Genomic DNA, 20,148 nt, shown 5'->3' with positions numbered 1-20,148 from the left:
CTGCTCTTTTCTTTTTTTGTAAATATTTTTGTAATTTTATTTATTTTTATAATATAAAACAAAACAAATACAATAACAAAAAATAAGAAGAAAATACAAGAGTCTCAGTTATAATTATACAAAGTTATTAAGTTCAACAAAGCAAAAATACCCTTTTGACCCAGCCTACACCCACCTTAAAAAGTGACCCATCACCTGACTTCCACAGAAGTGTCTAAACAGTTTTGAAAGTTGTTAATAATAAAAAAGTAAATAAACTTGTTTCTATAACTAACTAAAATAGTAAAATCCATTTTTGCCAGTTTATCCCATATCCTGCTCTTTTCTTTAAAGGGTTCAGGACTTCTGTTTAATCCTGCTACAACAAATTCATACAGCTATCCTACTGGCAGAAAACAGCGTATGTTTAAAAAGTCCTGCCTGGGGAAAGCTAGCTTGACAGGGAACGTTCTACCCTAGCCTTTTCCCAACATGTTGTTTATATGCAGCATGATTATTTGCATCTGAAAGTCATACAATCCTTTGAAGTGCCCACAATAAAGGTATTTTACCTGTGGCACTATAAACTGCCCCTGTGTACATAAACAGGTGCAGGAATCCTCCTTTTAGACATGACACCCGTGTAGATAAGTGTGTCAAGAACTGCCCCCCTTCATCTCTTTTCGTCTTGCTTTCAATTCACTCAGTTGCATAAAAGCACGCACACATTCCCCTAACTGCAACAAGTAAACAGCTACTGGCATTTAGCTCGTTATCTAGTGAAAGGGACCTTTGCGAAAGAACTTGCTTATTGTAGAACTGCTTGTTGATTTTAATAGCCAAGAATGATGCCATTCCAACATGTTGTAAATAATAATGCTGCATATAAACATCTGAAAGTCATACAATCCTTCACCTGCAAGTTGAAGAATGGCTTCAATGCTAAACAGGCTGTAAAGGTGCAAGCATCAGGTCATTACTGACCCATGGAGTGATGTCACTTCCCGACATTTACTAGGCAGACTGTTGTGCTTATTGGGGTGGTTTGCTATTTCCTTCCCCCGTCATCTACACTTTACCCCCAGCAAGCTGGGTGCTCATTTTACTCGGGAAAGATGGAAGGCTGAGTTAACCTTGAGCCAGCTACCCAAAACCGACTTCCGTTGGATCGAACCCAGATTGTGAGCAGAGCTTTGACTGCAGTACTGTAGCTTACCACTGTGTGCCACAGGGCTCACTCTAACAGGCTGTACTGGGTAATTTTACCAGGTGAATTGACCAGCTCTGCATTTTGTAGTATGGTGCAATGCATACACATAGTTGCTGTCCCTGCTCAGAATCTTGAGCAATTACCTCCCCCCACTAAAACTGAACACTTTCTAGTCCCAGGATGCCAGATTCTACTGGGACACAGCAAACAAACAGTCCTACCTAATATCTACAAGGTACACAACCTGTTATAAGACACAAAACCAAGATTGCAATCCTGTACCTCAGTTTAATCTGTAGAGGATATGTTGAACTCCCACAAAATGCCATTTTCAATTGTGGAACAAAGAAATTGCAGTATTCGAGTCAGTGATAGCAAATGACAGTTTATTTAATAAAAACATTACTAATCCATTAATTCGTTTCTGAAAAAAATGATTGTAACGGGTGCAAAAGGCAAAACACTGTTACAGATTAGAAAAAAACAAGTATTTATACAAATATTGAACAGATCTCTAGAGGGGAAGGTAAGGAAACTAGCAAGGAGCAGGAATTGAAGAGTAATCAGCCCGAAGACCTTAATCTGGAATTGGAATCTCTTGTATCACTCATAAATCAAATATTCTGTTCTGAAAGCTCTCTTATTTGATGTCTGTTAGTACCTGGGCATGGGAAGAGATGGTGACTCCAAGAAGCAGAGTGACTCTGCTAACTTCAACTCACGTTTATACACCAAAGCACCCAGGGAGAGGGAATGACCAAAAATTAACACAGAATATCTATCAAACCAACTTGATTCAGCAGAAGGTATTTGCTCTGAAGACTAATGTTCCATATGTTTTCACAAGCATTTCTGGAGGAATGTTGAACGGAAGTACTACCATGTATTGCAGAGATGCACTTTTCAGCAGTTTGCAGAAGGACGAGAAGCGCTATCAGAACACCATTTCTAGTTGTTACCAGCTTGCCCTAAAAATGTACTTATCACAGAATTGAGAAAGCCATTTATTACCTATTTCACACATTCAACACTGAGAAGTAGTGGATAGCAGGGGTGGTTACATTTACTGGTACAGCATCCATTTTAGTCATCACACACCCTCACATCTAACAAAAGAAGCAATGGACAGTCCGCTCTCTCAGGTCTGGAAAGACAAAGCATGAGGCTCAAGTGTTCCAAAGATTACACCAGCTCTTAGGTAAGCATTGAGACAGCCCTCTGGCATCAGTTTTTTTCTTGCCAACCTTCAACTCCTTTGTTTTGAGTCGCTTTGAACAATGGAGGTACGCCAAACTGAGGCTCAAGTGAGCGAAGCTGCATTTTCAGAAGCTCAGTTGCCTAGGCTATTTGCAGCTGCCACTTTGTTGTATGAAGCAGACCAAAAAAAAAACCCCAGCACCCACGAAGAATCCACGCTGTTCTCAGGAGATTCTCTACAGATTTCACGCAGGTCGATCAGCGCCGATAGCTTCCAAGGAGAAGTCTGGCCACTTTGGACAACACCACCGCTTAAGGCTTACCATAACGACACAAAATGGATGCTGGCCAGCCCAGCAGGTAGCTTCTGAGGAAGCAGGATTTCAAGAAGTTAGTTCATGTGGTAGATGGCACCATAGATTTGGCGGTGGCAGAGGAATGATGCATTAAGAGCGAAAGTAGGGGAACTCACTGGAACACACTGGATCCTAAGAAAGAAAAACAAACAAAGCTAACAGATGATTCAAAGAGTGCTCTAAATCCATTCTTTTATAGGCTCCCAGAGAAGTAGGAGGCAACATATTAATTGATCAAAAGTACTTCAGTAGTGACCACAACAAGAGCCTCCTTTACAAGTCAGTGGAAGCCCTGCTTCTTCCAAAATGACTTTTACCACCTTCAATAACAACACCAGCCAGCCCCCTCCCATCATGCATTTGGAGAATGATTAGGGTAAGTTGTGGCAATAAAAGACTTGGCTCTCAGGACCTTTTCTTGAAAAATTTACCCTTTATCAAATGCTATCAGTTTAGAACAGAAGTCTAGAAAAGAGCACTCCTGCTTCTGCATCCATCTGTCACACTATTCGAGCCAAGGTCCATCAATACCTCCTTATATAAGGGGGTGGCTGATTTTCTCCTAAGCTCACTCGGTAAGCCAGTAGAAAGCTGTCTCCACATGGTTGCTGTAAGACATGGAACTCTGCCAGAGACTGAAGAGCTTCCCTAACTCCTAATCCCTGTCCCTATAGCATCATCCACAAACATATGCTTTGTACTGATGAAGCCCTGCCAACTTTCTAGCCTTTGAGCTAATGGACATATAATAGAGCAGCCTTTTTCCAAGAACACAGATGTTGGCCATCCCACCTTAAATTAAATTACAGGCAAGTAAAACCTCCGCTAAGTGAGCAATCCAACAAATGCCCAGGGCTTGTATCCATAAATCAGTTCAACATCAACAGTTCCCCAAATTCTCCATTTGGATGCCCGACACCTATTGCAAGTGATTAATTACAGGAAACCAACATGGAGACAACAGGTTACAAGACACTGAGAACCCAAAGATTCTGGAAAGCCCATTCCCTCATGTTTTGACACCCAAACCATATTATTAAACATGAACCCCTTCAACAGCTTCCAAACTTCTGGTGGAAAAAAGAGGAGAGGGACTGGAAGCAGGTTTGGATTACAAGGCTTCTCTTCCCTTGCCATTACCTCTTTGAAGATCTTTAGAACACCACGCTGAACTAAAATATATGTGCAATTAAATTAAGCCCTCCAGAAGTTTAACGTCAGTCCACCTCCCTCTAGTTCAGGCATTTCACGGTTGTTTTAACACCAACAATGTAGGCGCTTCATGTGTGTAATTGCTCAAGATTCCCAGAAAACATTAGCACTAGCAGCTGATAAATGAGTCATATCTAATGGATTGTGCCAAACAGATGAGGCCGCGAGAGAAAAATGCATTTGAACTGTGGAAAACTTCAGTCCATAACATGCCATCTTTCTCCTGAGTGTTAACAGATTAGCTGGACATCAGCATACCAGATTTAAAAAAAGAGAATTTATTAGCCAGACTAATTTATAAGCCACTCTGAATTCACCCGAAAGACTCATGCCAATGCCAAGGACACCCATAAGCAAATATTCTCCTCCAGGGAATTCTGAGCATTTTGGACACAAATTGCTTGCAGAACCACCAAATTTAAGTAAGACTGGCCTCAGTCAAGCTATTTAAAGCAATGGAATAGCAACATTAACCGTTAATGTAGGGAAGGATAAGAGATCCAGAGTTTTCCCACTTTTGCATGCATCTTTCATTACATTCTCAAGCCAGAAATAATACCATGGAGGCAATTGTTAGGTAACTATTTAACCCCTGTGTAGGGCAGACCAGGGGTCTTGGCTGCCAACTTTTTTTGTGGTCAAGCACCACTGCCACCAGCTCACCCACTAAAACCTCTGATAAGTACAGAGAAACCAGGAGGAGTCATGGTGTATTGCTTCAACAATTTGTATCACAAAGTGTTTCTTATGGCTCTCACTTCCCACCAGAGTATTTCATATATTGCACCAACCTTTCCCCACATACAGTGAAGGCTCTCACAGTACTTTAAGATAAGGATACTATTGGTCCTTCCCCAAATTCTATACAATCCTGCTCACTCATATGCTGTTAAAACAGGACTCTGGGAATTAACAGAACTAAAAACTGGATTTAAATAATATTACAGTTAGTGTCATGCAAGATGCATCATAATACTAAACATATTAGCTCCTTATGCATATATTTACCTTGGATGCCACACACTTATCTTCCACTGCTCACAGCTCTGTCTTCATAAATGGTAATTTCAATCTGCATTGTAAGGTTGTTAAAGAAACAGACTGCAGAGGAATCATAAGAATATAAGAAAGGCCATGCTGGGTCAGACCAAGGTCCATCCGACAGTCTGTTCACACAGTGGCCAACCAGGTGCCTCTAAGAAGCCTGCAAACAAGACGACTGCAGCAGCAGTACCCTGCCTGTGTTCCAAAGCACCTAATATAGGCATGCTCCTCTGATCCTGGAGAGAATAAGTATGCATCGTGACTAGTATCCATTTTTACTAGTAGCCATGAATACCCCTCTCCTCCATGAACATGTCCACTCTCCTCATAAAGCCTTCCAAGTTAGCAGCCATCACCACATCCTGGGGCAGGGACTTCCACAATTTAACTATGTGTTGTGTGAAGAAATACTTCCTTTTATCTGTTTTGAATCTCTCATCCTCCAGCTTCAGCAGATGACCACACGTTCTAGTATTATGAGAGAGGGAGAAAAGCTTCTCCCTGTCCACTCTTCCCATACCGGCATAATTTTATAGACCCTTACCATGTCTCGCTTTAACTGCCTTCTTTCCAAGCTAAACAGCCCTAAGCATTTTAACTCATAGGGCAGTTGCTCTGGTCCACTGATCATTTTGGTTGCTCTTTTCTGCACCTTCTCAAGCTCTGCAATATCCTTTTTTAAGTGTGGTGACCAGAACTGTACACAGTATTCCAAGTGTGGTCTCAACACAAATTTGTACAAGGGCAGTATGATAGCAGCAGTTTTATTCTCTGTTCCTTGTCTAATTATGGCCAGCAGGGAATTTGCCTTTTTCACAGCAACCATACACTGGGTTGACGTCTTCACTGAGCTATCCACTACCACCCCAAGATCCCTTTCTTGGTCTATTGCTGCCAGCACAGATCCCACCAGTGTATATGTGAACTTGGGATTTTTTGCCCCAATATGCATCACTTTACACTTGCTCACATTAAAACTCATTTGCCATTTTAATGCCCATTCCTCCAGTTTGAAGAGATCATTGTGGAGCTCTTCACAGTCCAATTTTGTTTTAACCATTCTAAGTAATTTGATGTCATCTGCAAACTTGGCCACCTCGCTGTTCACCCCCAACTCCAGGTAACTGATGAACAGGTTAAAAAGCACCGGTCCCAACACAGTTCCCTGAGGATCTGCTCACATCCCTCCATTGATTCCTACTCTCTGCTTCCTATTTTTCAGCCAGCTCACAATCCATAAGAGGACGTGTCCTCTTATCCCATGACTATGAAGTTTGCTTAGCAGTCTTTGGTGGGGGACTTTGTTAAAAGCCTTTTGGAAATCCAAATACAATGTCCACATGCTCATTCCTGTCCACATACTTACTGACACTTCCCCACACACATATAAATTAAATTTGATACCATTGTGGTCACTATTGCCAACTGGCTCGACTACATCCACTTCCTGCACTAAGCCTCTCCTCTGGTTGGGTCCATGACCAACTGTTCAAGGGTAGAGTCAGTAGTTAAAAAACAGCAAGATAATACAGAAGGGTCTTATACCGCACATCTAGTTAAGGGATAATCCTTTGTTTCTAAGAGCCACCTCACATGCTATGCTCTTGGATTCCTGAAGGGAGCAACATTGCTCCAACCTGCTGTTCCTTACAGGCAGAAAAGAGTGGGAAGTACTTAAGAACTATGGTGCCTTTCACCGCATTCCCAGGAAAGAAAAAGTCCGTTTCAGACTGACTCAACAGGTGCAAATCCGATACAGGAGATTGTTCATCAGGCTTTTTTGTTACTTGTGCAGCTAATTAGACAGCAAGAGGAAGCGTTTCCCCTCTTTTCCAAGATTTCAAACAGGCGCAGCCAAGAAGGCTATACCTATGGATGCTCATCGTGAAAAGAAAACATGTAAATCCAACTCCACCCAAAGGCATGAAGAACACAGGGCCTGTAATAAAACATGTTCTTCCGTCTGGTTTTGTTCTTAAGTTGACAGAAGAAAAAGGTCTGCTCCATTTTGAGCAGCTAGACTAGGCAATCCTTGCAACTCCACTGCTCAGACTCTGCTGAAATGCACTGGCAGGCAGCGTTGTCCACTAAGCACAGAACATCTTACCCCATCCAGCTAACCAATGGATCTCAAGTATTTCATACCTTTTTTTGAAAAACGGAACTGCTATTTCTATTGAGAAATTAACTTGGCACCTGTGCTGCCTCCTGAAGACTAATACAATCTTTACAGAAATCTGAACTTAAATAATTATACCCTGATGGGGCTTTCCCGAAGTATAACACATCATTTTAGTAATGTGGTCTAGAGTCTTGACGACAGAGACATGACACATTTCTGAGGATAATACATAAAGAGCAAGAAAGAAAAGATACAACTCTTAGTCCTCTCTCAATTGGGTCAGTCAGGAGGAGTCCCTGTGGGGCGTAGATCTTTTCATTTTGTTCCTGAATGTACTTGGCAATTTTTTTCAGAACCTGGAAAAAGAAAAAAGCTCTATAGCATTTGCATCAGTTCCATCATCATCAATATATCTAATTCTCAACATGGCAAAGTCTGTGGATACTTAAATCCAGAGACTGGAGCTATGAACGGACAAAACAGATCTTTCTACAAATGTAAGAAAAGCCCCAGGTTAGGAGAAAAATTGGCAGTTGAAACATAATCCTACCAAAGTATTAACACCTCCCCCACAAATTATAGAAGCAGCACCTGTATGTTTAAGAAACAAATGCTCTCTCTGGCCATTGGTAGACAACCACAACAGTACTGCTAGTTAAAGGTAGGGTGGCTGGTGGGTGAGAAGGAGAGAAGGAAGCAGGAAAAGGGGAGAAGCTATGAGGGGTCTCAGGAAAGGGAAAGAAGAGGAAATGAGATGCCCTCTCTGCAAGTCTTGCAGTCCCCTGCTTGTAAACATCTAATTACCAGAACTCCTTTTTTTAAACACTTTATCATACACCTTTTGTTAGGCATATTATTCCCCTTCTATAATTGAGGAAAACAGAGGCTGAAAGGTAGCAACTGGGACAAGAAAGTCCCTTGTTGCCATGGTTAAATTTCAGATTGCAAGCTCTTCAAGGGCAGGTATGTCTTTTGCTTGTATAATGCTATCACCCTTACACTGATGGCTCTGGTGTACATGAATGGACGCCAAGTAAAACAGAGAGGCCCTGTGCTCCAAGTAGTAATAATCCTAAACCCTGGGATACAATAGTCATGTAGCTCTTTTGGTTGCTGGTACTTATGAATGTGGCTTTAAGTTATGGCAAGTCCCATCTGAGAGGACAACTGGACCCTTTCCAGTTCCTTTATTAAGAGCCCCATAATTTACGGTTAAGGTGTTATCCGAATCTCAACCCTACAAAATTAATGTAGGAATTCGGCTTTAATGAAGATGAATGTTTTTAGGTTTAGCTTTAAGCGATGCTATTTACAATGTATGTATTATATTCTTTGTGTTTGATTGTAATGGTCTTCGGCTATATGCGATAAATGCTATTTGTACCTTTGTGTGGCGGCTTAATAAAGAAAAACACGTTTGGTAACTGAACAGCACCTGAAGAAAAAGGGGAACAAAGAAACTCAACCTAAAAGTCAGGGGTTTAGCTAAACAAAAGGGGCTGAGCTAAACACTATCTAATATAACAACAAATAAATCTATTTTTATTATATATTGTGCACAATTGTATTAAAAAACACAGGGCCTAAATGTCAATGAGAAGGGTTCTTCCTGCCTTGATATGTATGTGCAGGGTTCATTTTAGGACCATTCTATCAACAAGCACTACCTTGGCAATCTGAAGTAATACAAACCAGGAAGGCTGATCAACTCTGAGATCTAGGCCTATTTCTTACTGAAAGTTTAGAAAGACCAGCATCCTTGTCTATTGTCAGGAAGCTAGAATAGCAGCTTTCAGCACAGCCCGTAACACAAAAAGTCAGTCTACCAGGTGCCATTGGACTCTTTGTTGCAGGAGACTAATATGGCTATGTTCAGAATGTCTCCCTACCTTCAGTAGCCACAACACATGCATTTCCTTCTTTTCAAGAGGCCGGTGGAAGCCAACATACCTTTTCATAATGTGTCTCCATGCATAAGAATACAGTGTAGGCTGTCAAACATGCCAGGCAACCTTCAAGGTAAGACTGGCTCCCAAGCTTCTCTGCTTCTGCATAAAGATTGTTTAGCGTTCGCACTGTTTCTTCAAATTGCTGCCTGTCAATCTGAAAAAAAGCCATCAAACTTAGAAGTGAGTACACCCAGCATGGCTCATCTGTCAAGCTGATATCCTGCACAGTGATAGTTCCTTAACTCGACAGCAAAGGGCTAATGGGTTAAACTTGCTTTTTTAGAGCTGAATGTCTCAGCACAGATTGTAGATTATGTAGGATCTTAAATTACATGTTTTGGCAGACTACAATCTGGTTAAGCAGAGTGTTTTAAAGTGGATTATGGAGCTACTGTTCATGCAAGCCAATTAATAAAATTAAGCTACCAATTGACATTAGAGTGATATTCCGCTATGGGGGCGCATAATGCTGGCTCTATTTATTTTGATCTGGCCCTGCAGTCAACATAGCATGTTTCAGGAGATAAGTTATCCCATTAATGGCTGCTGAGCACTAGCTGGCCAGTAGCTGAAGGAGCACTGGAGAACAAAGACACAAGGAGGTTGCAAGAAGCACTTGATTAAAATCAGAGTCAAAAGCCATGCCAATGAGAGGGAGGCCAGTGACCTCATTAAGCAACAATGAGGGCTTCATTGTTCTCACAACAATTATGGATGACAACACACTGTTGCTTCAGAAGCTCCTTCCCTTTGTTTAAATTCTGAGCTGATAGCATGTGGTACTTGGGACTGGAAACCTAGGCTCAGGCTTCAATCTTATGCTCCTTCTCATGCCATAAGCACCACTGAACTCAAAAGAACTTACTTCTCAGTAAATATACATAGGCTCAAGCAGTTAAGCCACTCTCCATCTAAGCCACCCCCAGGCTTTTTATGACGACAAATGAGCTGTTTTGGACCTTCTGGAGGGAGAGCAGCAGGGATGAAACTAAATAGCTCCCAGTTCAAATCTCATCTCAGCCACTAATCTATTCGGTGCCCTGGGAAAGTCACTGTTCTCCGCCACCCCACCCTGCAATTCTACAAGATGGGGATAATACCAGCCTACCTCAGAGGAAAGATTACAAGGATGATGAAGCTGTAAATGCCTTATATGTATTGTATAATAACAATTAGCATTATATTAAAAGCACCTGCCCAATTCTCGATAAAATGCTGGTAGCATTAGCTTAAATAAAAGAATGACCAGTAAAGACAAAACATTTCAATTACTGTAATCCCAGTATTCTACTTCCAGGGAACCATCCCATATCTGTTTGCCAACCAAGAAATCTGTGCTTATTACAGAGAACTCTGGGGCATGTTTGAAGCGACACTAGTCACATAGGGCATTGCTGGGCTTCATCACCAGGGTGAACTGCAGATGTCCCCTATATACCCAATGCTTCCCACTGGAATTATGAGAGATGGTCAGAAAAGATTCTCATCTGGAGACTTCCAGCTCACTACAACCCTAAGTGAGAGTATTTTGGCAACTGTGTTACAATTTAACTTGGGCAAAGATGCCAAACTCTGCTCAATCACATGACCTTCTTTCACAGTCAGCACAGATTTAAAAGCGGAATCTGAACCAGCATGCCAATGATTTTGAATACAATCTTAAACCAAGAATCCCCTTGTGCCCCAAAGCAAGACTTTGGAAGGCATGTAATGTGACAACTGCCTTAGTCAGACTCTGTAATGAAAAGACTCCCACACAAACGTGACACTACAACAACTCACCCACTTATTATCTGCTCTCAAATGTTCAGCAGGATCTACTAGTTTAGTGAACTTGTAAACAGGAACTGACATTCATTTGCTATCGCTTTCATTTGACATCCTGAGAATTTCTACACTAATAGCTCTCACAAGGAAGAGTCAACAGCCTAAGGAGCTACTAATATGAATCAGATGTATTGGCACATCATCAGATTTCTTTAGTGGAGGAATAGGTATCTGGAGGCCCAGAGGCCAGCTCTGGCATGCAGGAATTTCCCATCTGGTACCTATCATACCCTCCCTTTATTATGCACCTCAGAAACCCTCCCCAAGACAGGCTATAAGGAAAGGTTTCTTTAAACCCCTTCCTCCCTACAGTGAACAGCAACAGTTCTATCCTCATGCACCCATTGGAAATAAGGATACAGGTATAAATAGCAGAAGTTGAAAAAGATGTTCAGGGGAAAACTTCTACAGCACCTCTGCTGCTGTTCACTAGGGAGAAGGGGGTTAAAGAGCCTTTGTTTTGGGACCAAACTGAGCCAATCTTGCTATTCCTTCCATTCTTGCCCAATTCAAAATGTGGCCACTACAAACAATTAACTGCTAAACAGACCTTCAGAGAACACCTTTCCCTACTATGTCAAGATTACTGCCTTGGCCTTGCCATGGACCATAGCTTTCTACCGCAATGGGATCTACCACTTTCTTAACTTTGGTTAGAAAACAAAAATTAAACATCTATTAACAAGATTTTAGCAAATCAATTTAAAGAGATCACTTAAAGTGTCTTCATTCCTGCTTTGTAGTATGCAAGACTCAAAAAGGGAAGGGAAAAGTTGCAAGACACAAGAACTATTCATAAGCATTATCATTGCTGCCTTTTCTTCACTTTGCTAAGAAAAAAAATTGGTAGCGCCTATACTTATTTCTGTAATTCACATTGTATATGTTTTTAATAGAATGGGAACTTCACTATTAAAAAATCACTAGATATTGTTATGGAAAAAACAGCTTTTCAAATCAACTGTGAGCATGTGGCACATGACTATTCCCTGCTAAAATAACACAGGGAGAAGCGAGCCAGCATACAGTTTAGCATACAGGCCATTCAACAGCCCCAGATTCAAGAGAGGGGTTTTAATCTTTAAAGCTGATAAACTTTGATGTGTGATCAGACTTTGCAGACCCACCAGAAATGGTCAATTTTCCTGCCTCACTACTGGCAATACACAATTATGATCACCTGACTTTGCACAGATTCAAAGCTTGTGAAATTGACACCCAATATATCCCCTTCAGTTAGTAACTGCTGTTAGTATTTGCTTTCAATTGTGTATGATACAGAGTCACAGTTGAAGACTTCAGAGTTTACTATATACATTCTCTTGGACTTGCCACACATGTTGTCTTAGCATTGCCAGAATGATGAATGGCATAAAACACACTGCTCAAAAAATATTACTGGATATGAAAACAGGAGAATTTAAAGAGGCAGAGTATTAAGATGTAATTGAAAAGTAAAAAAGTAACATCCATGTAAACTATAGTATGATGACTGTGCATGCTTGTATGTTGTTGTTTATAAAATAAATAAAACTTCATTAATAAACTGACAAGTTCATCAAAAACAGATCAGCTAAAACACCACCAGATGTTTAGAGATTCATAACAATTTCCACTAGATGCCCTGCACTGCTGCTCTTCCCACAAAGGCAGAAAAAGGCACTTTACAGGATGTAAGCTGTTATACATGAACTGACAACATCCAAGAAAATCGTTTAGCATCAGGAAAGAATATGCACCACAGTGAGTTTGCCAACATGACTTTGGCATTGCTCAATTCTACTCACTATGTCAGACTATAAAGGAAGATGATTAGAATCACCAAGCACTTACCCGGTTCTCTAGCTCTGGCGGGAACTTGGTTTGGAACTGGCACCTGGTGCCACTACTGTAGTCCCTCTGGACGAAGACCTTGCTAGCAACAGGCGGCTGCTGTGGCCTCATCTCGCAGCTCGAACTGGCCAGTCTGTAGGGAGAGATAAGACACTCAGATACAGTGGTCCTTATTCAGACTCATTAAGGGAAGAAGCCCACTCTCATCCCAAAGCCCAGACCCCTGTCAACCATAAGTGCCCCCACCAACTCATACCTCATTACCTTCTTCCAGATCTTTCCTAAATGCCATGCTATTTTAAGCTGCCTCTGTGTCACCCGCCCTCCATTCTAAACGACCATTCAGGAAGGCCCGTTAGTGAAGACAGGTCCTACACCCTATATTTGACACCACAAATGGCTCTTTCGTGGGAACATCTGTATGCCTGACCAACTTTGCTCTGAGCACCTAACATATTTCAATTCCTTTAGGCACCTCAAAAGTTTTAATGTTACCACCTGACCTGCGTTGATAACACCGTTAGCTAAAACAACAAAGGGGCTTGAGGCATTTCAAAGACTAACATGTATATTGTTACACTATATAACTAATCACAATACACTCTTAAGTGGAAACCTTTAAGCTTTGCTCTCCCTCACCATCCCAAAAAAAGTTTCTTTCTTTAGGCATGGTAAAGTAAGAAGTTTATCTTTACCTAGAATTAAATTCAAGTTTAATGATTAACCTTAAATGTTTATCTTGGAGAAAATAAGAAATAAGGTTGAATAGATGGTAGAAATATAAATTGTTTGAATAGAAGATCAAATTAGGATAAAGGCACACGTATGTTTTGTAGGAAGGTAGAATGTATGTTATGTTTGTTATGTATTTGTAATCTTAACTAAAAAATTTTTTTAAAGTTTCTTTCCAACAAAAAGAAATGGCACCAACTGAGTCTCTTCTCTGCACCCTCAACACACACACCACAAACTTAATTTCAAAGTATCTAGGAGGTACATCACTCAGGCCCCTTTGCTACTTATCTTTCTCTGGAAGTGGAAACATTTCAGTTTTTTTAAAAGCTCTGTTTTGTATGAAGTCCTGCGCTCTGGTGGTATGAGAGGCCAAGCTTTTTAAGGTCACAATTTTGTTCATTTTTCTACAGCAGTGTACAACCATGCATCATGAGAAATCACTGGGGGCAAGAACAAACTGGAAATCTCCTTTAAAGCTCCCTCTCCAGGTTACTCTAAGCTCTCAGGGACTTGAGCAGGCTGCTTCCCCCCTCCCTTTTCTTTAAAGGGACACCCAGCTGCTCTCCACTACTCAATGCCTCCCAGAATATATTCAGTCCTCAGACTATTTCTGAAGTTACCCCTCTCTTCTGGTTAGTTTACAAAGCTGCATTTTTCTGCAAACTTGTCGAATCCCCCCTAGTATGTATAGACCCTACCTTTACATGCAAATAGTTTCACTATGTAGCTTATTATGACCCACACAAAAACCAGCCAGTTTACAAGATAATGCAATAATTTGGTTTGGGGCAATTAAGAGAACCTTTGCATACAGAAAGGAGGCCAAATTTTAAAAAACGAATTTAAGTTGCCCCCACTCCATGGCAGTCTTTAGAATCTCCCCCTTGTCTCTTCAAATCCAACCCCCCTCCCTCCAAAACTTCACTGTTGCTCCTCCCTCCCCCTTAACACACCCTTTTTAAAACCGCCTCTGCCCTCCAATTCCAAAGACTCCATTAGAAGCTGGCCTAACGAAGCAGCTGGGAGACCAACTTAGAACATAAGAAAAGCCCTGCTGGATCAGACCAAGGCCCATCAAGTCCAGCAGTCTGTTCACACAATGGCCAACCAGGTGCCTCTAGGAAGCCCCCAAACAAGACGACTGCAGCAGCACCATCCTGCCTGGGTTCCACAGCACCCAAAATAGTAGGCATACTCCTCTGATACTAGAGAGAATAGGTATGCAGCATATCCATTCTAACTAACAGCCATGAATACCCCTCTCCTCCATGAATATGTCCACTCCCCTCTTAAAGCCCTCCAAGCTGGCAGCCATCACCACATCCTGGGGCAGGGAGTTCCACAATTCCACAATGCGTTGTGTGAAAAAATACTTCCTTTGATCTGTTTTGAATCGCTCACCTCCAGCTTTAGCAGATGACCCCGTGTTCTAGTATTATGGGAGAGGGAGAAAAACTTCTCCCTGTCCACTCTCTCCAAACCATGCATAATTTTATAGACCTCTATCATGTCTCCCCTCAGCCGCCTTACAGTTCAATTCACAAAAAAGTCTCCAGTTCAGAGCTCACAATAGGTGGCCATAGGCAAATCACCCTCAACTCCCACCCCACTCTGAAACACAAGGCTAAGAATACTGGCCTACTTTACAGGGATGCTTGTTGAAAGGAATACAGCAAAATTACCGGAAATACTTTATTGGAAACACTCCACCACCACCCCAAATGCATTATGTAAGGCTAAACGGGATTATTCCACACACCCCACCTCAGGCCTTCAGCCCATTTCAAAAGGCCCCTTCCAATGCCCATAATTCAAGGTAATTTCATTCCACAACCCTCGCAGATTATCACCCCTCCCCCACAACCGCCGACTCCCAACCGTCATCGCCGTCCCCCCAATCAAGTCCCGCCGACCATCCCTCCCCCCCTTACGGGTAGAGCCGGAGCCCCTCCGCCAGCGCGGCCGCTGCCGACTCCTCCTCCGCTTCCAGCTTCTGTCGCGCCCGCTCCGCGCCTTCACTTACGTCTGCCGTAAAACCAACACTACACCGGCCCCTCCTTCCTCGTCTGCCTCTCACCTACAGGAAAGCAACTCTAAGCGGCGGTTGGGCGACGGTTAAAGCGCTGGCGCATGCGCCCTTTCCCCACGAAGGGCCGAGGTACAATGGAGAAAGCGATGAGGGGAATGTGCGCATGCGCCAAGTTTCCTTTTTTTTTTTACCCTCGCCCCCTTCTTCCCTCCCTCTTTGTAGGTTGCAGTTGCGCGAGGTTCCTTGAGAGCGAGCGCCCCCTATCTGTGCGAGAGCGCTTTAATCCTGCTTTGCAGCAAGAGGAAGGGGCTTTAAATCCAACTGCGGCCCCTGGTTTTTGTTTTGGCAGAAGTGGAGGATGTTGCTTGTGAATTTGCGACATTCTCTGTTCTCTAGTAGCATGCCTTGTTTGTGGGTATGTTATATGCATATCCATCCATCCATCGTCTTCAAAAAACAACAACAACGTATTTTAACATCAATGTTAAACTTATCATTCGACGTTTCCCCAGATGAATTCAGTTGCCCGTGGAGAAAAGTAGTATTGAATATATAATGGTCTCCCCTCAAACAAGAAGGTCTATTTGGGACATCTATGTGGGCAATCCGATTGATAGTGATTACTTCCCGTTAATTGCTATTCTAGAATGTAAATTTCCCATTCCTTTACAACCCTCCCTTTCTTCAATTCTGAGCTCTGCTTCCTTCCTGTTAGACTCACAGAGTTGGAAGGGACCACCAGGGACATCTAGTCCAGCCCTGTGCACAATGCAGGAAATTCACAACTACCTCCCCGCCCCACACCCCCAGTGACCCCTACTCCATGCCCAGAAGATGGCCAAGATGCCCTCCCTCTCATCATCTGCTTAAGGTCATAGAATCAGCAGTGCTGACAGATGGCCATCTAACCTCTTCTTTAAAGCCTCCAGGGAAGGAGAGCTTACCACCTCCCGAGGAAGCCTGTTCCACTGAGGAACCGTTCTAACTGTTGGAAAATTCTTCCTAATGTCTAGATGGAAACTGATTTAATTTTAACCTGTTGGTTCTGGTCCAACCTTCTGGGGCAACAGAAAACAACTCGGCACCCTCCTTCATATGACAGCCCTGCAAGTACTTGAAGATGGTTATCATATCCCCTCTCAGTCTTCTCCTTTCAGCCTAAACATACCCAGCTCCTTCAACCTCATAGGACGATCTTCAGACCCCTCACCATTTTTGTTTCAGAAGGGTTAAATGGAATGGGGCCCTGACCTGGATGGCCCAGGCTAGCCTGATCTCGTCAGATCTCAGAAGCTGAGCAGGGTCAGCCCTGGTTAGTCTTTGGATGGGAGACCACCCAGGAAGACCAGGGTTGCTGTGCAGAGGGAGGCACTGGCAAACCACCTCTGTTCGTCTCCTGCCATGAAAACCCCCAAAAGGGGTCGCCATAAGTCGGCTGCGACTTGAAGGCACTTTACACACACACAAATGGAATGGGAGAATAATAGAAGATATCTCTAGGTTTCTGAATTCCAAGGCTTCGGTTGATCTTAATCAGCAATTATCCAGTGCTTCCAATGAGACTCAAGCACTGGTTGGGGGGGACGGGACATTACACTAAATTTCCTATAAGGCTGCTTCCAATGCTATAATGCGGTGCATTTAAAAAATGAAAATGAAGTACAATAAAAAATACCAGCAGCTCTGAGAACATATAAATAGCTGCATAAAAATAATATACTAGCAGCACAGAACATAACTAGCATAAAAGTAGATCATCCAAATTTCACAATAGCAATAAAAGATATTTCTTTCGTAAGAGCAGAAAATAACAGTATAGAACTGAAAAGTCCCTCCATCTGTCTCAGAAAGAGTTTTTGCACTTGGCTGAACCCTGGACCCTTTGAAAACCACTGGGCTGCACATTCTAAAATTTTAACTAATGTATCTTCTCAGAGTCCCATTCCCTCATTTGGAGGACTCTGACCCCTCCCTACCCAGATTCCAGAATTTTTATTTCACACAAAATTATTCAGGATGGTGAAAACTATGGCTGATTGTGAAGAGCCCCAGGAGGATCTCCACAAACTGGATGAGTGAGCTACCCACCTGAATACTAGAGCAATAGTAGAGAAATTTATTTGTATATGGCCATAGGCCTTCACAAAACATCGTCCACAAAGTAATACAATATTTAAAAAAGACATGTACAAGAAAATAAAATCTAGTAGGATTAACATGGATACAAAGCACCAAAAACAACATCATTTGTGGGATTCTGCTCTAGAGTACTAGAGCAGTAAATCATGCAGCGACCCAGTGGGCAACCTCTCAGGAGCCTTTTAAAAACAGAGTGTGGCAGGCCTTCTGAAGGTGCCACCCTGCAAATGGATAATCAGTGCCCATTCGGTTCGTGTACATTCTCAGTGGTGGCTTCTATGAATTGGCCTGCCTGAGGAGGTCAAGAAGGTTCCCACACTTCTGGAGAATGTGCAAAACAGAAATATTTAGGAGGGCATTTTTATAAAGAGATTAGAACTGTAGTAGAGTGGAACCGTCCAGGAGGGCACCTTATAATGAAATAGGATTGAGGACTACTGCAATGATTATTGTAGGTATCATCTGCTTTTTACTGCATTGTCGTCTACCTTATAATTCCACTTTCTTTGCTTTGCAAACCTCCCACCAGTGGTGAAGAGGGACCTGGCAACCCTAGTGGTCAACTCCAAAGCGGCTATTTTCTCCAGGGGAACTGATCTCTATTGGCTGGAGATCAGTTTTAATATCAGATCTCCAGCCACCACCTGGAGGTTGGCAACCATAATCCACAAGCAGCAGGAAATCAGCCTGAGGAACCAAACTTTGCCATGCCAAAGCATCTGTTCCATCTCTGTGCAGGAACGTAACTATATATTGCTCCCAGTGGTAGAATTTAATTGGAGAGAACAGATGTTACAGTAACAGGTATGTGACAAAGGCTGGCTACAGTCCAAAGCCCACTTCCAGCCATGTGAGTGAAGAGCACTGCAGTCGACTAGAAGTCAGCGGGTGTTGGGTAAAAGGATGAATGTGAATGAATATTTAGTTGTATATAAAGTCTCAGATAAGCAAATATAGGACGAATGTGAATTCACCCACAGTTGAGTAAAAAAAAAAAAAAGTATTGAAGCTGACTGGCTGTCAGGGCAGATTGGGCCTCAAACTAACTAGGAAAGATCTCTGTGGACTTCTGCCCTGGAGGGACTGGCCCTGGAGGGACTGGCAGCCAGGAGCTACCCAAGGATGCTGGTAGCACCTCTGGGGCTACCTGGCTTGCGCCCAACTAGCGGCAGTGACGATGGGCATAGACTTGCCTATCACCACCTTCTGTGTCATCATGATCTAGGTGGAGATTAAAGGTGAGACCACACCCATAATTGCCACCACTCAGCTTGGCTTGGACCATTTCAGCTACGCAAAGTGGTTTACAATCTCAAAGTGGTTCAAAATCACCTTCCCTCCTCGCCCCCACCTAAGGCACCTTGTGAGGTAGGTGGGGCTGAAAGGGTTCTGAGAGAACTGTGATTAGCCCAAGGTCAACCAGCAGGCTTCATGTGGAGGAGTGGAGAATCACACCTGGTTCTCCAGATTAGAGTCCGCCACTCTTAATCACTACACCATGCTGGCTCTCACGCTGGCTTTGGAGGGTGAACTTTATTGGATTATACAACACTGAGATCCCTCTCTTACTCAAACCTTGCCCTCTCTCCAGGCTCCACCACAAATCTCCAGGAATTTCCCAACTTGAAGCTGGCAACTGTATCATTAGGGTTGCCAGGTCCCTCTTCTCCACCGGCGTGAGGTTTTTGGGGTGGAGCCTGAGGAGGGCGGGGTTTGGGGAGGGGAGGGACTTCAATGCCATAGAGGCCAATTGCCAAAGTGGCCATTTTCTCCAGGTGAACTGATCTCTATCGGCTGGAGATCAGTTGTAATAGCAGGAGATCTCCAGCTAGTACCTGGAGGTTGGCAACCCTATGTATCATACAGCATGTAATTAATTCACCACCTTGAGAAGTAGAGCTGTCACTTGCTCACTGTGGCAAAACTTCATTAAAGTGGCTTGCGGGTGACAATTTCAGAAGAGCTGCGATCCCTGTACAAGTACTTAGTTGTTTTCAAGTAGGGAGATATGTGGTAGGAACTAGAAGCTTTAAAACTTTAATTCCCCTCGGGCTGTTTGCGCCCAGTTTTCAAGAGACTTCCTATTTTAGGCAAGTGTTTGCCAGCTGAAATTGGCTTGTGTTTTTGCAATGAAGTTCAGTTCAGTTGCATTACTTTGAACCAGAGTGTTTGTGTGCATTCAAGGCTCTGATAAAGTGCCTTGGGTTCAGCTACGGTCAAAGCTGTAGGACTGCAACTGGCTGATTCATGACTTTATGGAAAGCACCAGCTTTCAGAACAGGATCTGTGTGCATTCTTTGTGTCTATGAATTGGCAGACAATTCATTCTTTGGTACCAATTCAGCGTGCCGAGAGTTTTATATTTTAAGTCCATTGCCAGCTCCTAGAAAAGTATTTAGAATATAAGCTGAGCCCAGCTGGATTAGACCAAAGTTCCATCTAGTACAACATCCTCTCTCCCACAGTGGCTTCCAAGCATGACCTGAAGGCTTCTGCCTTCCCCCACTGTTGCCCCC

General features: G+C 42.8%; 1 protein-coding gene across 1 annotated transcript; it reads right to left on the bottom strand.

The window, feature by feature from the left end:
* Nucleotides 1–2,686: 2,686 nt before the first annotated feature.
* GOLGA7 (golgin A7) lies at nt 2,687–15,414 on the bottom strand. Its single transcript, XM_056860617.1, has 6 exons — nt 15,396–15,414; nt 12,730–12,862; nt 9,071–9,223; nt 7,375–7,476; nt 4,963–5,026; nt 2,687–2,874 (listed from the first exon to the last, which is right to left on the bottom strand). The coding sequence occupies exons 2-5, from the start codon at nt 12,838–12,840 to the stop codon at nt 4,979–4,981; spliced, it is 414 nt and encodes a 137-aa protein (XP_056716595.1). The 5' UTR covers nt 12,841–12,862; nt 15,396–15,414; the 3' UTR covers nt 2,687–2,874; nt 4,963–4,978.
* Nucleotides 15,415–20,148: the final 4,734 nt, after the last annotated feature.

Source organism: Euleptes europaea, chromosome 14, assembly GCF_029931775.1.
Source record: "Euleptes europaea isolate rEulEur1 chromosome 14, rEulEur1.hap1, whole genome shotgun sequence".
Lineage (NCBI taxonomy): Eukaryota > Metazoa > Chordata > Lepidosauria > Squamata > Sphaerodactylidae > Euleptes > Euleptes europaea.
This window is presented reverse-complemented; position numbering and strand designations above follow the sequence as displayed.

Bases quoted from the DNA above. Each gene is read 5' to 3' on its own strand.
- GOLGA7 (XM_056860617.1), bottom strand. From the start codon at position 12,840: ATGAGGCCACAGCAGCCGCCTGTTGCTAGCAAGGTCTTCGTCCAGAGG. The intron at 7,477-9,070 runs GTATGTTGGCTT...TTCTTTTTCCAG, and splicing joins TGGAGACACATTATGAAAAG to GTTCTGAAAAAAATTGCCAA. The intron at 5,027-7,374 runs GTATCTTTTCTT...CTTACAATGCAG, and splicing joins TTGAGAGAGGACTAAGAGTT to ATTGAAATTACCATTTATGA.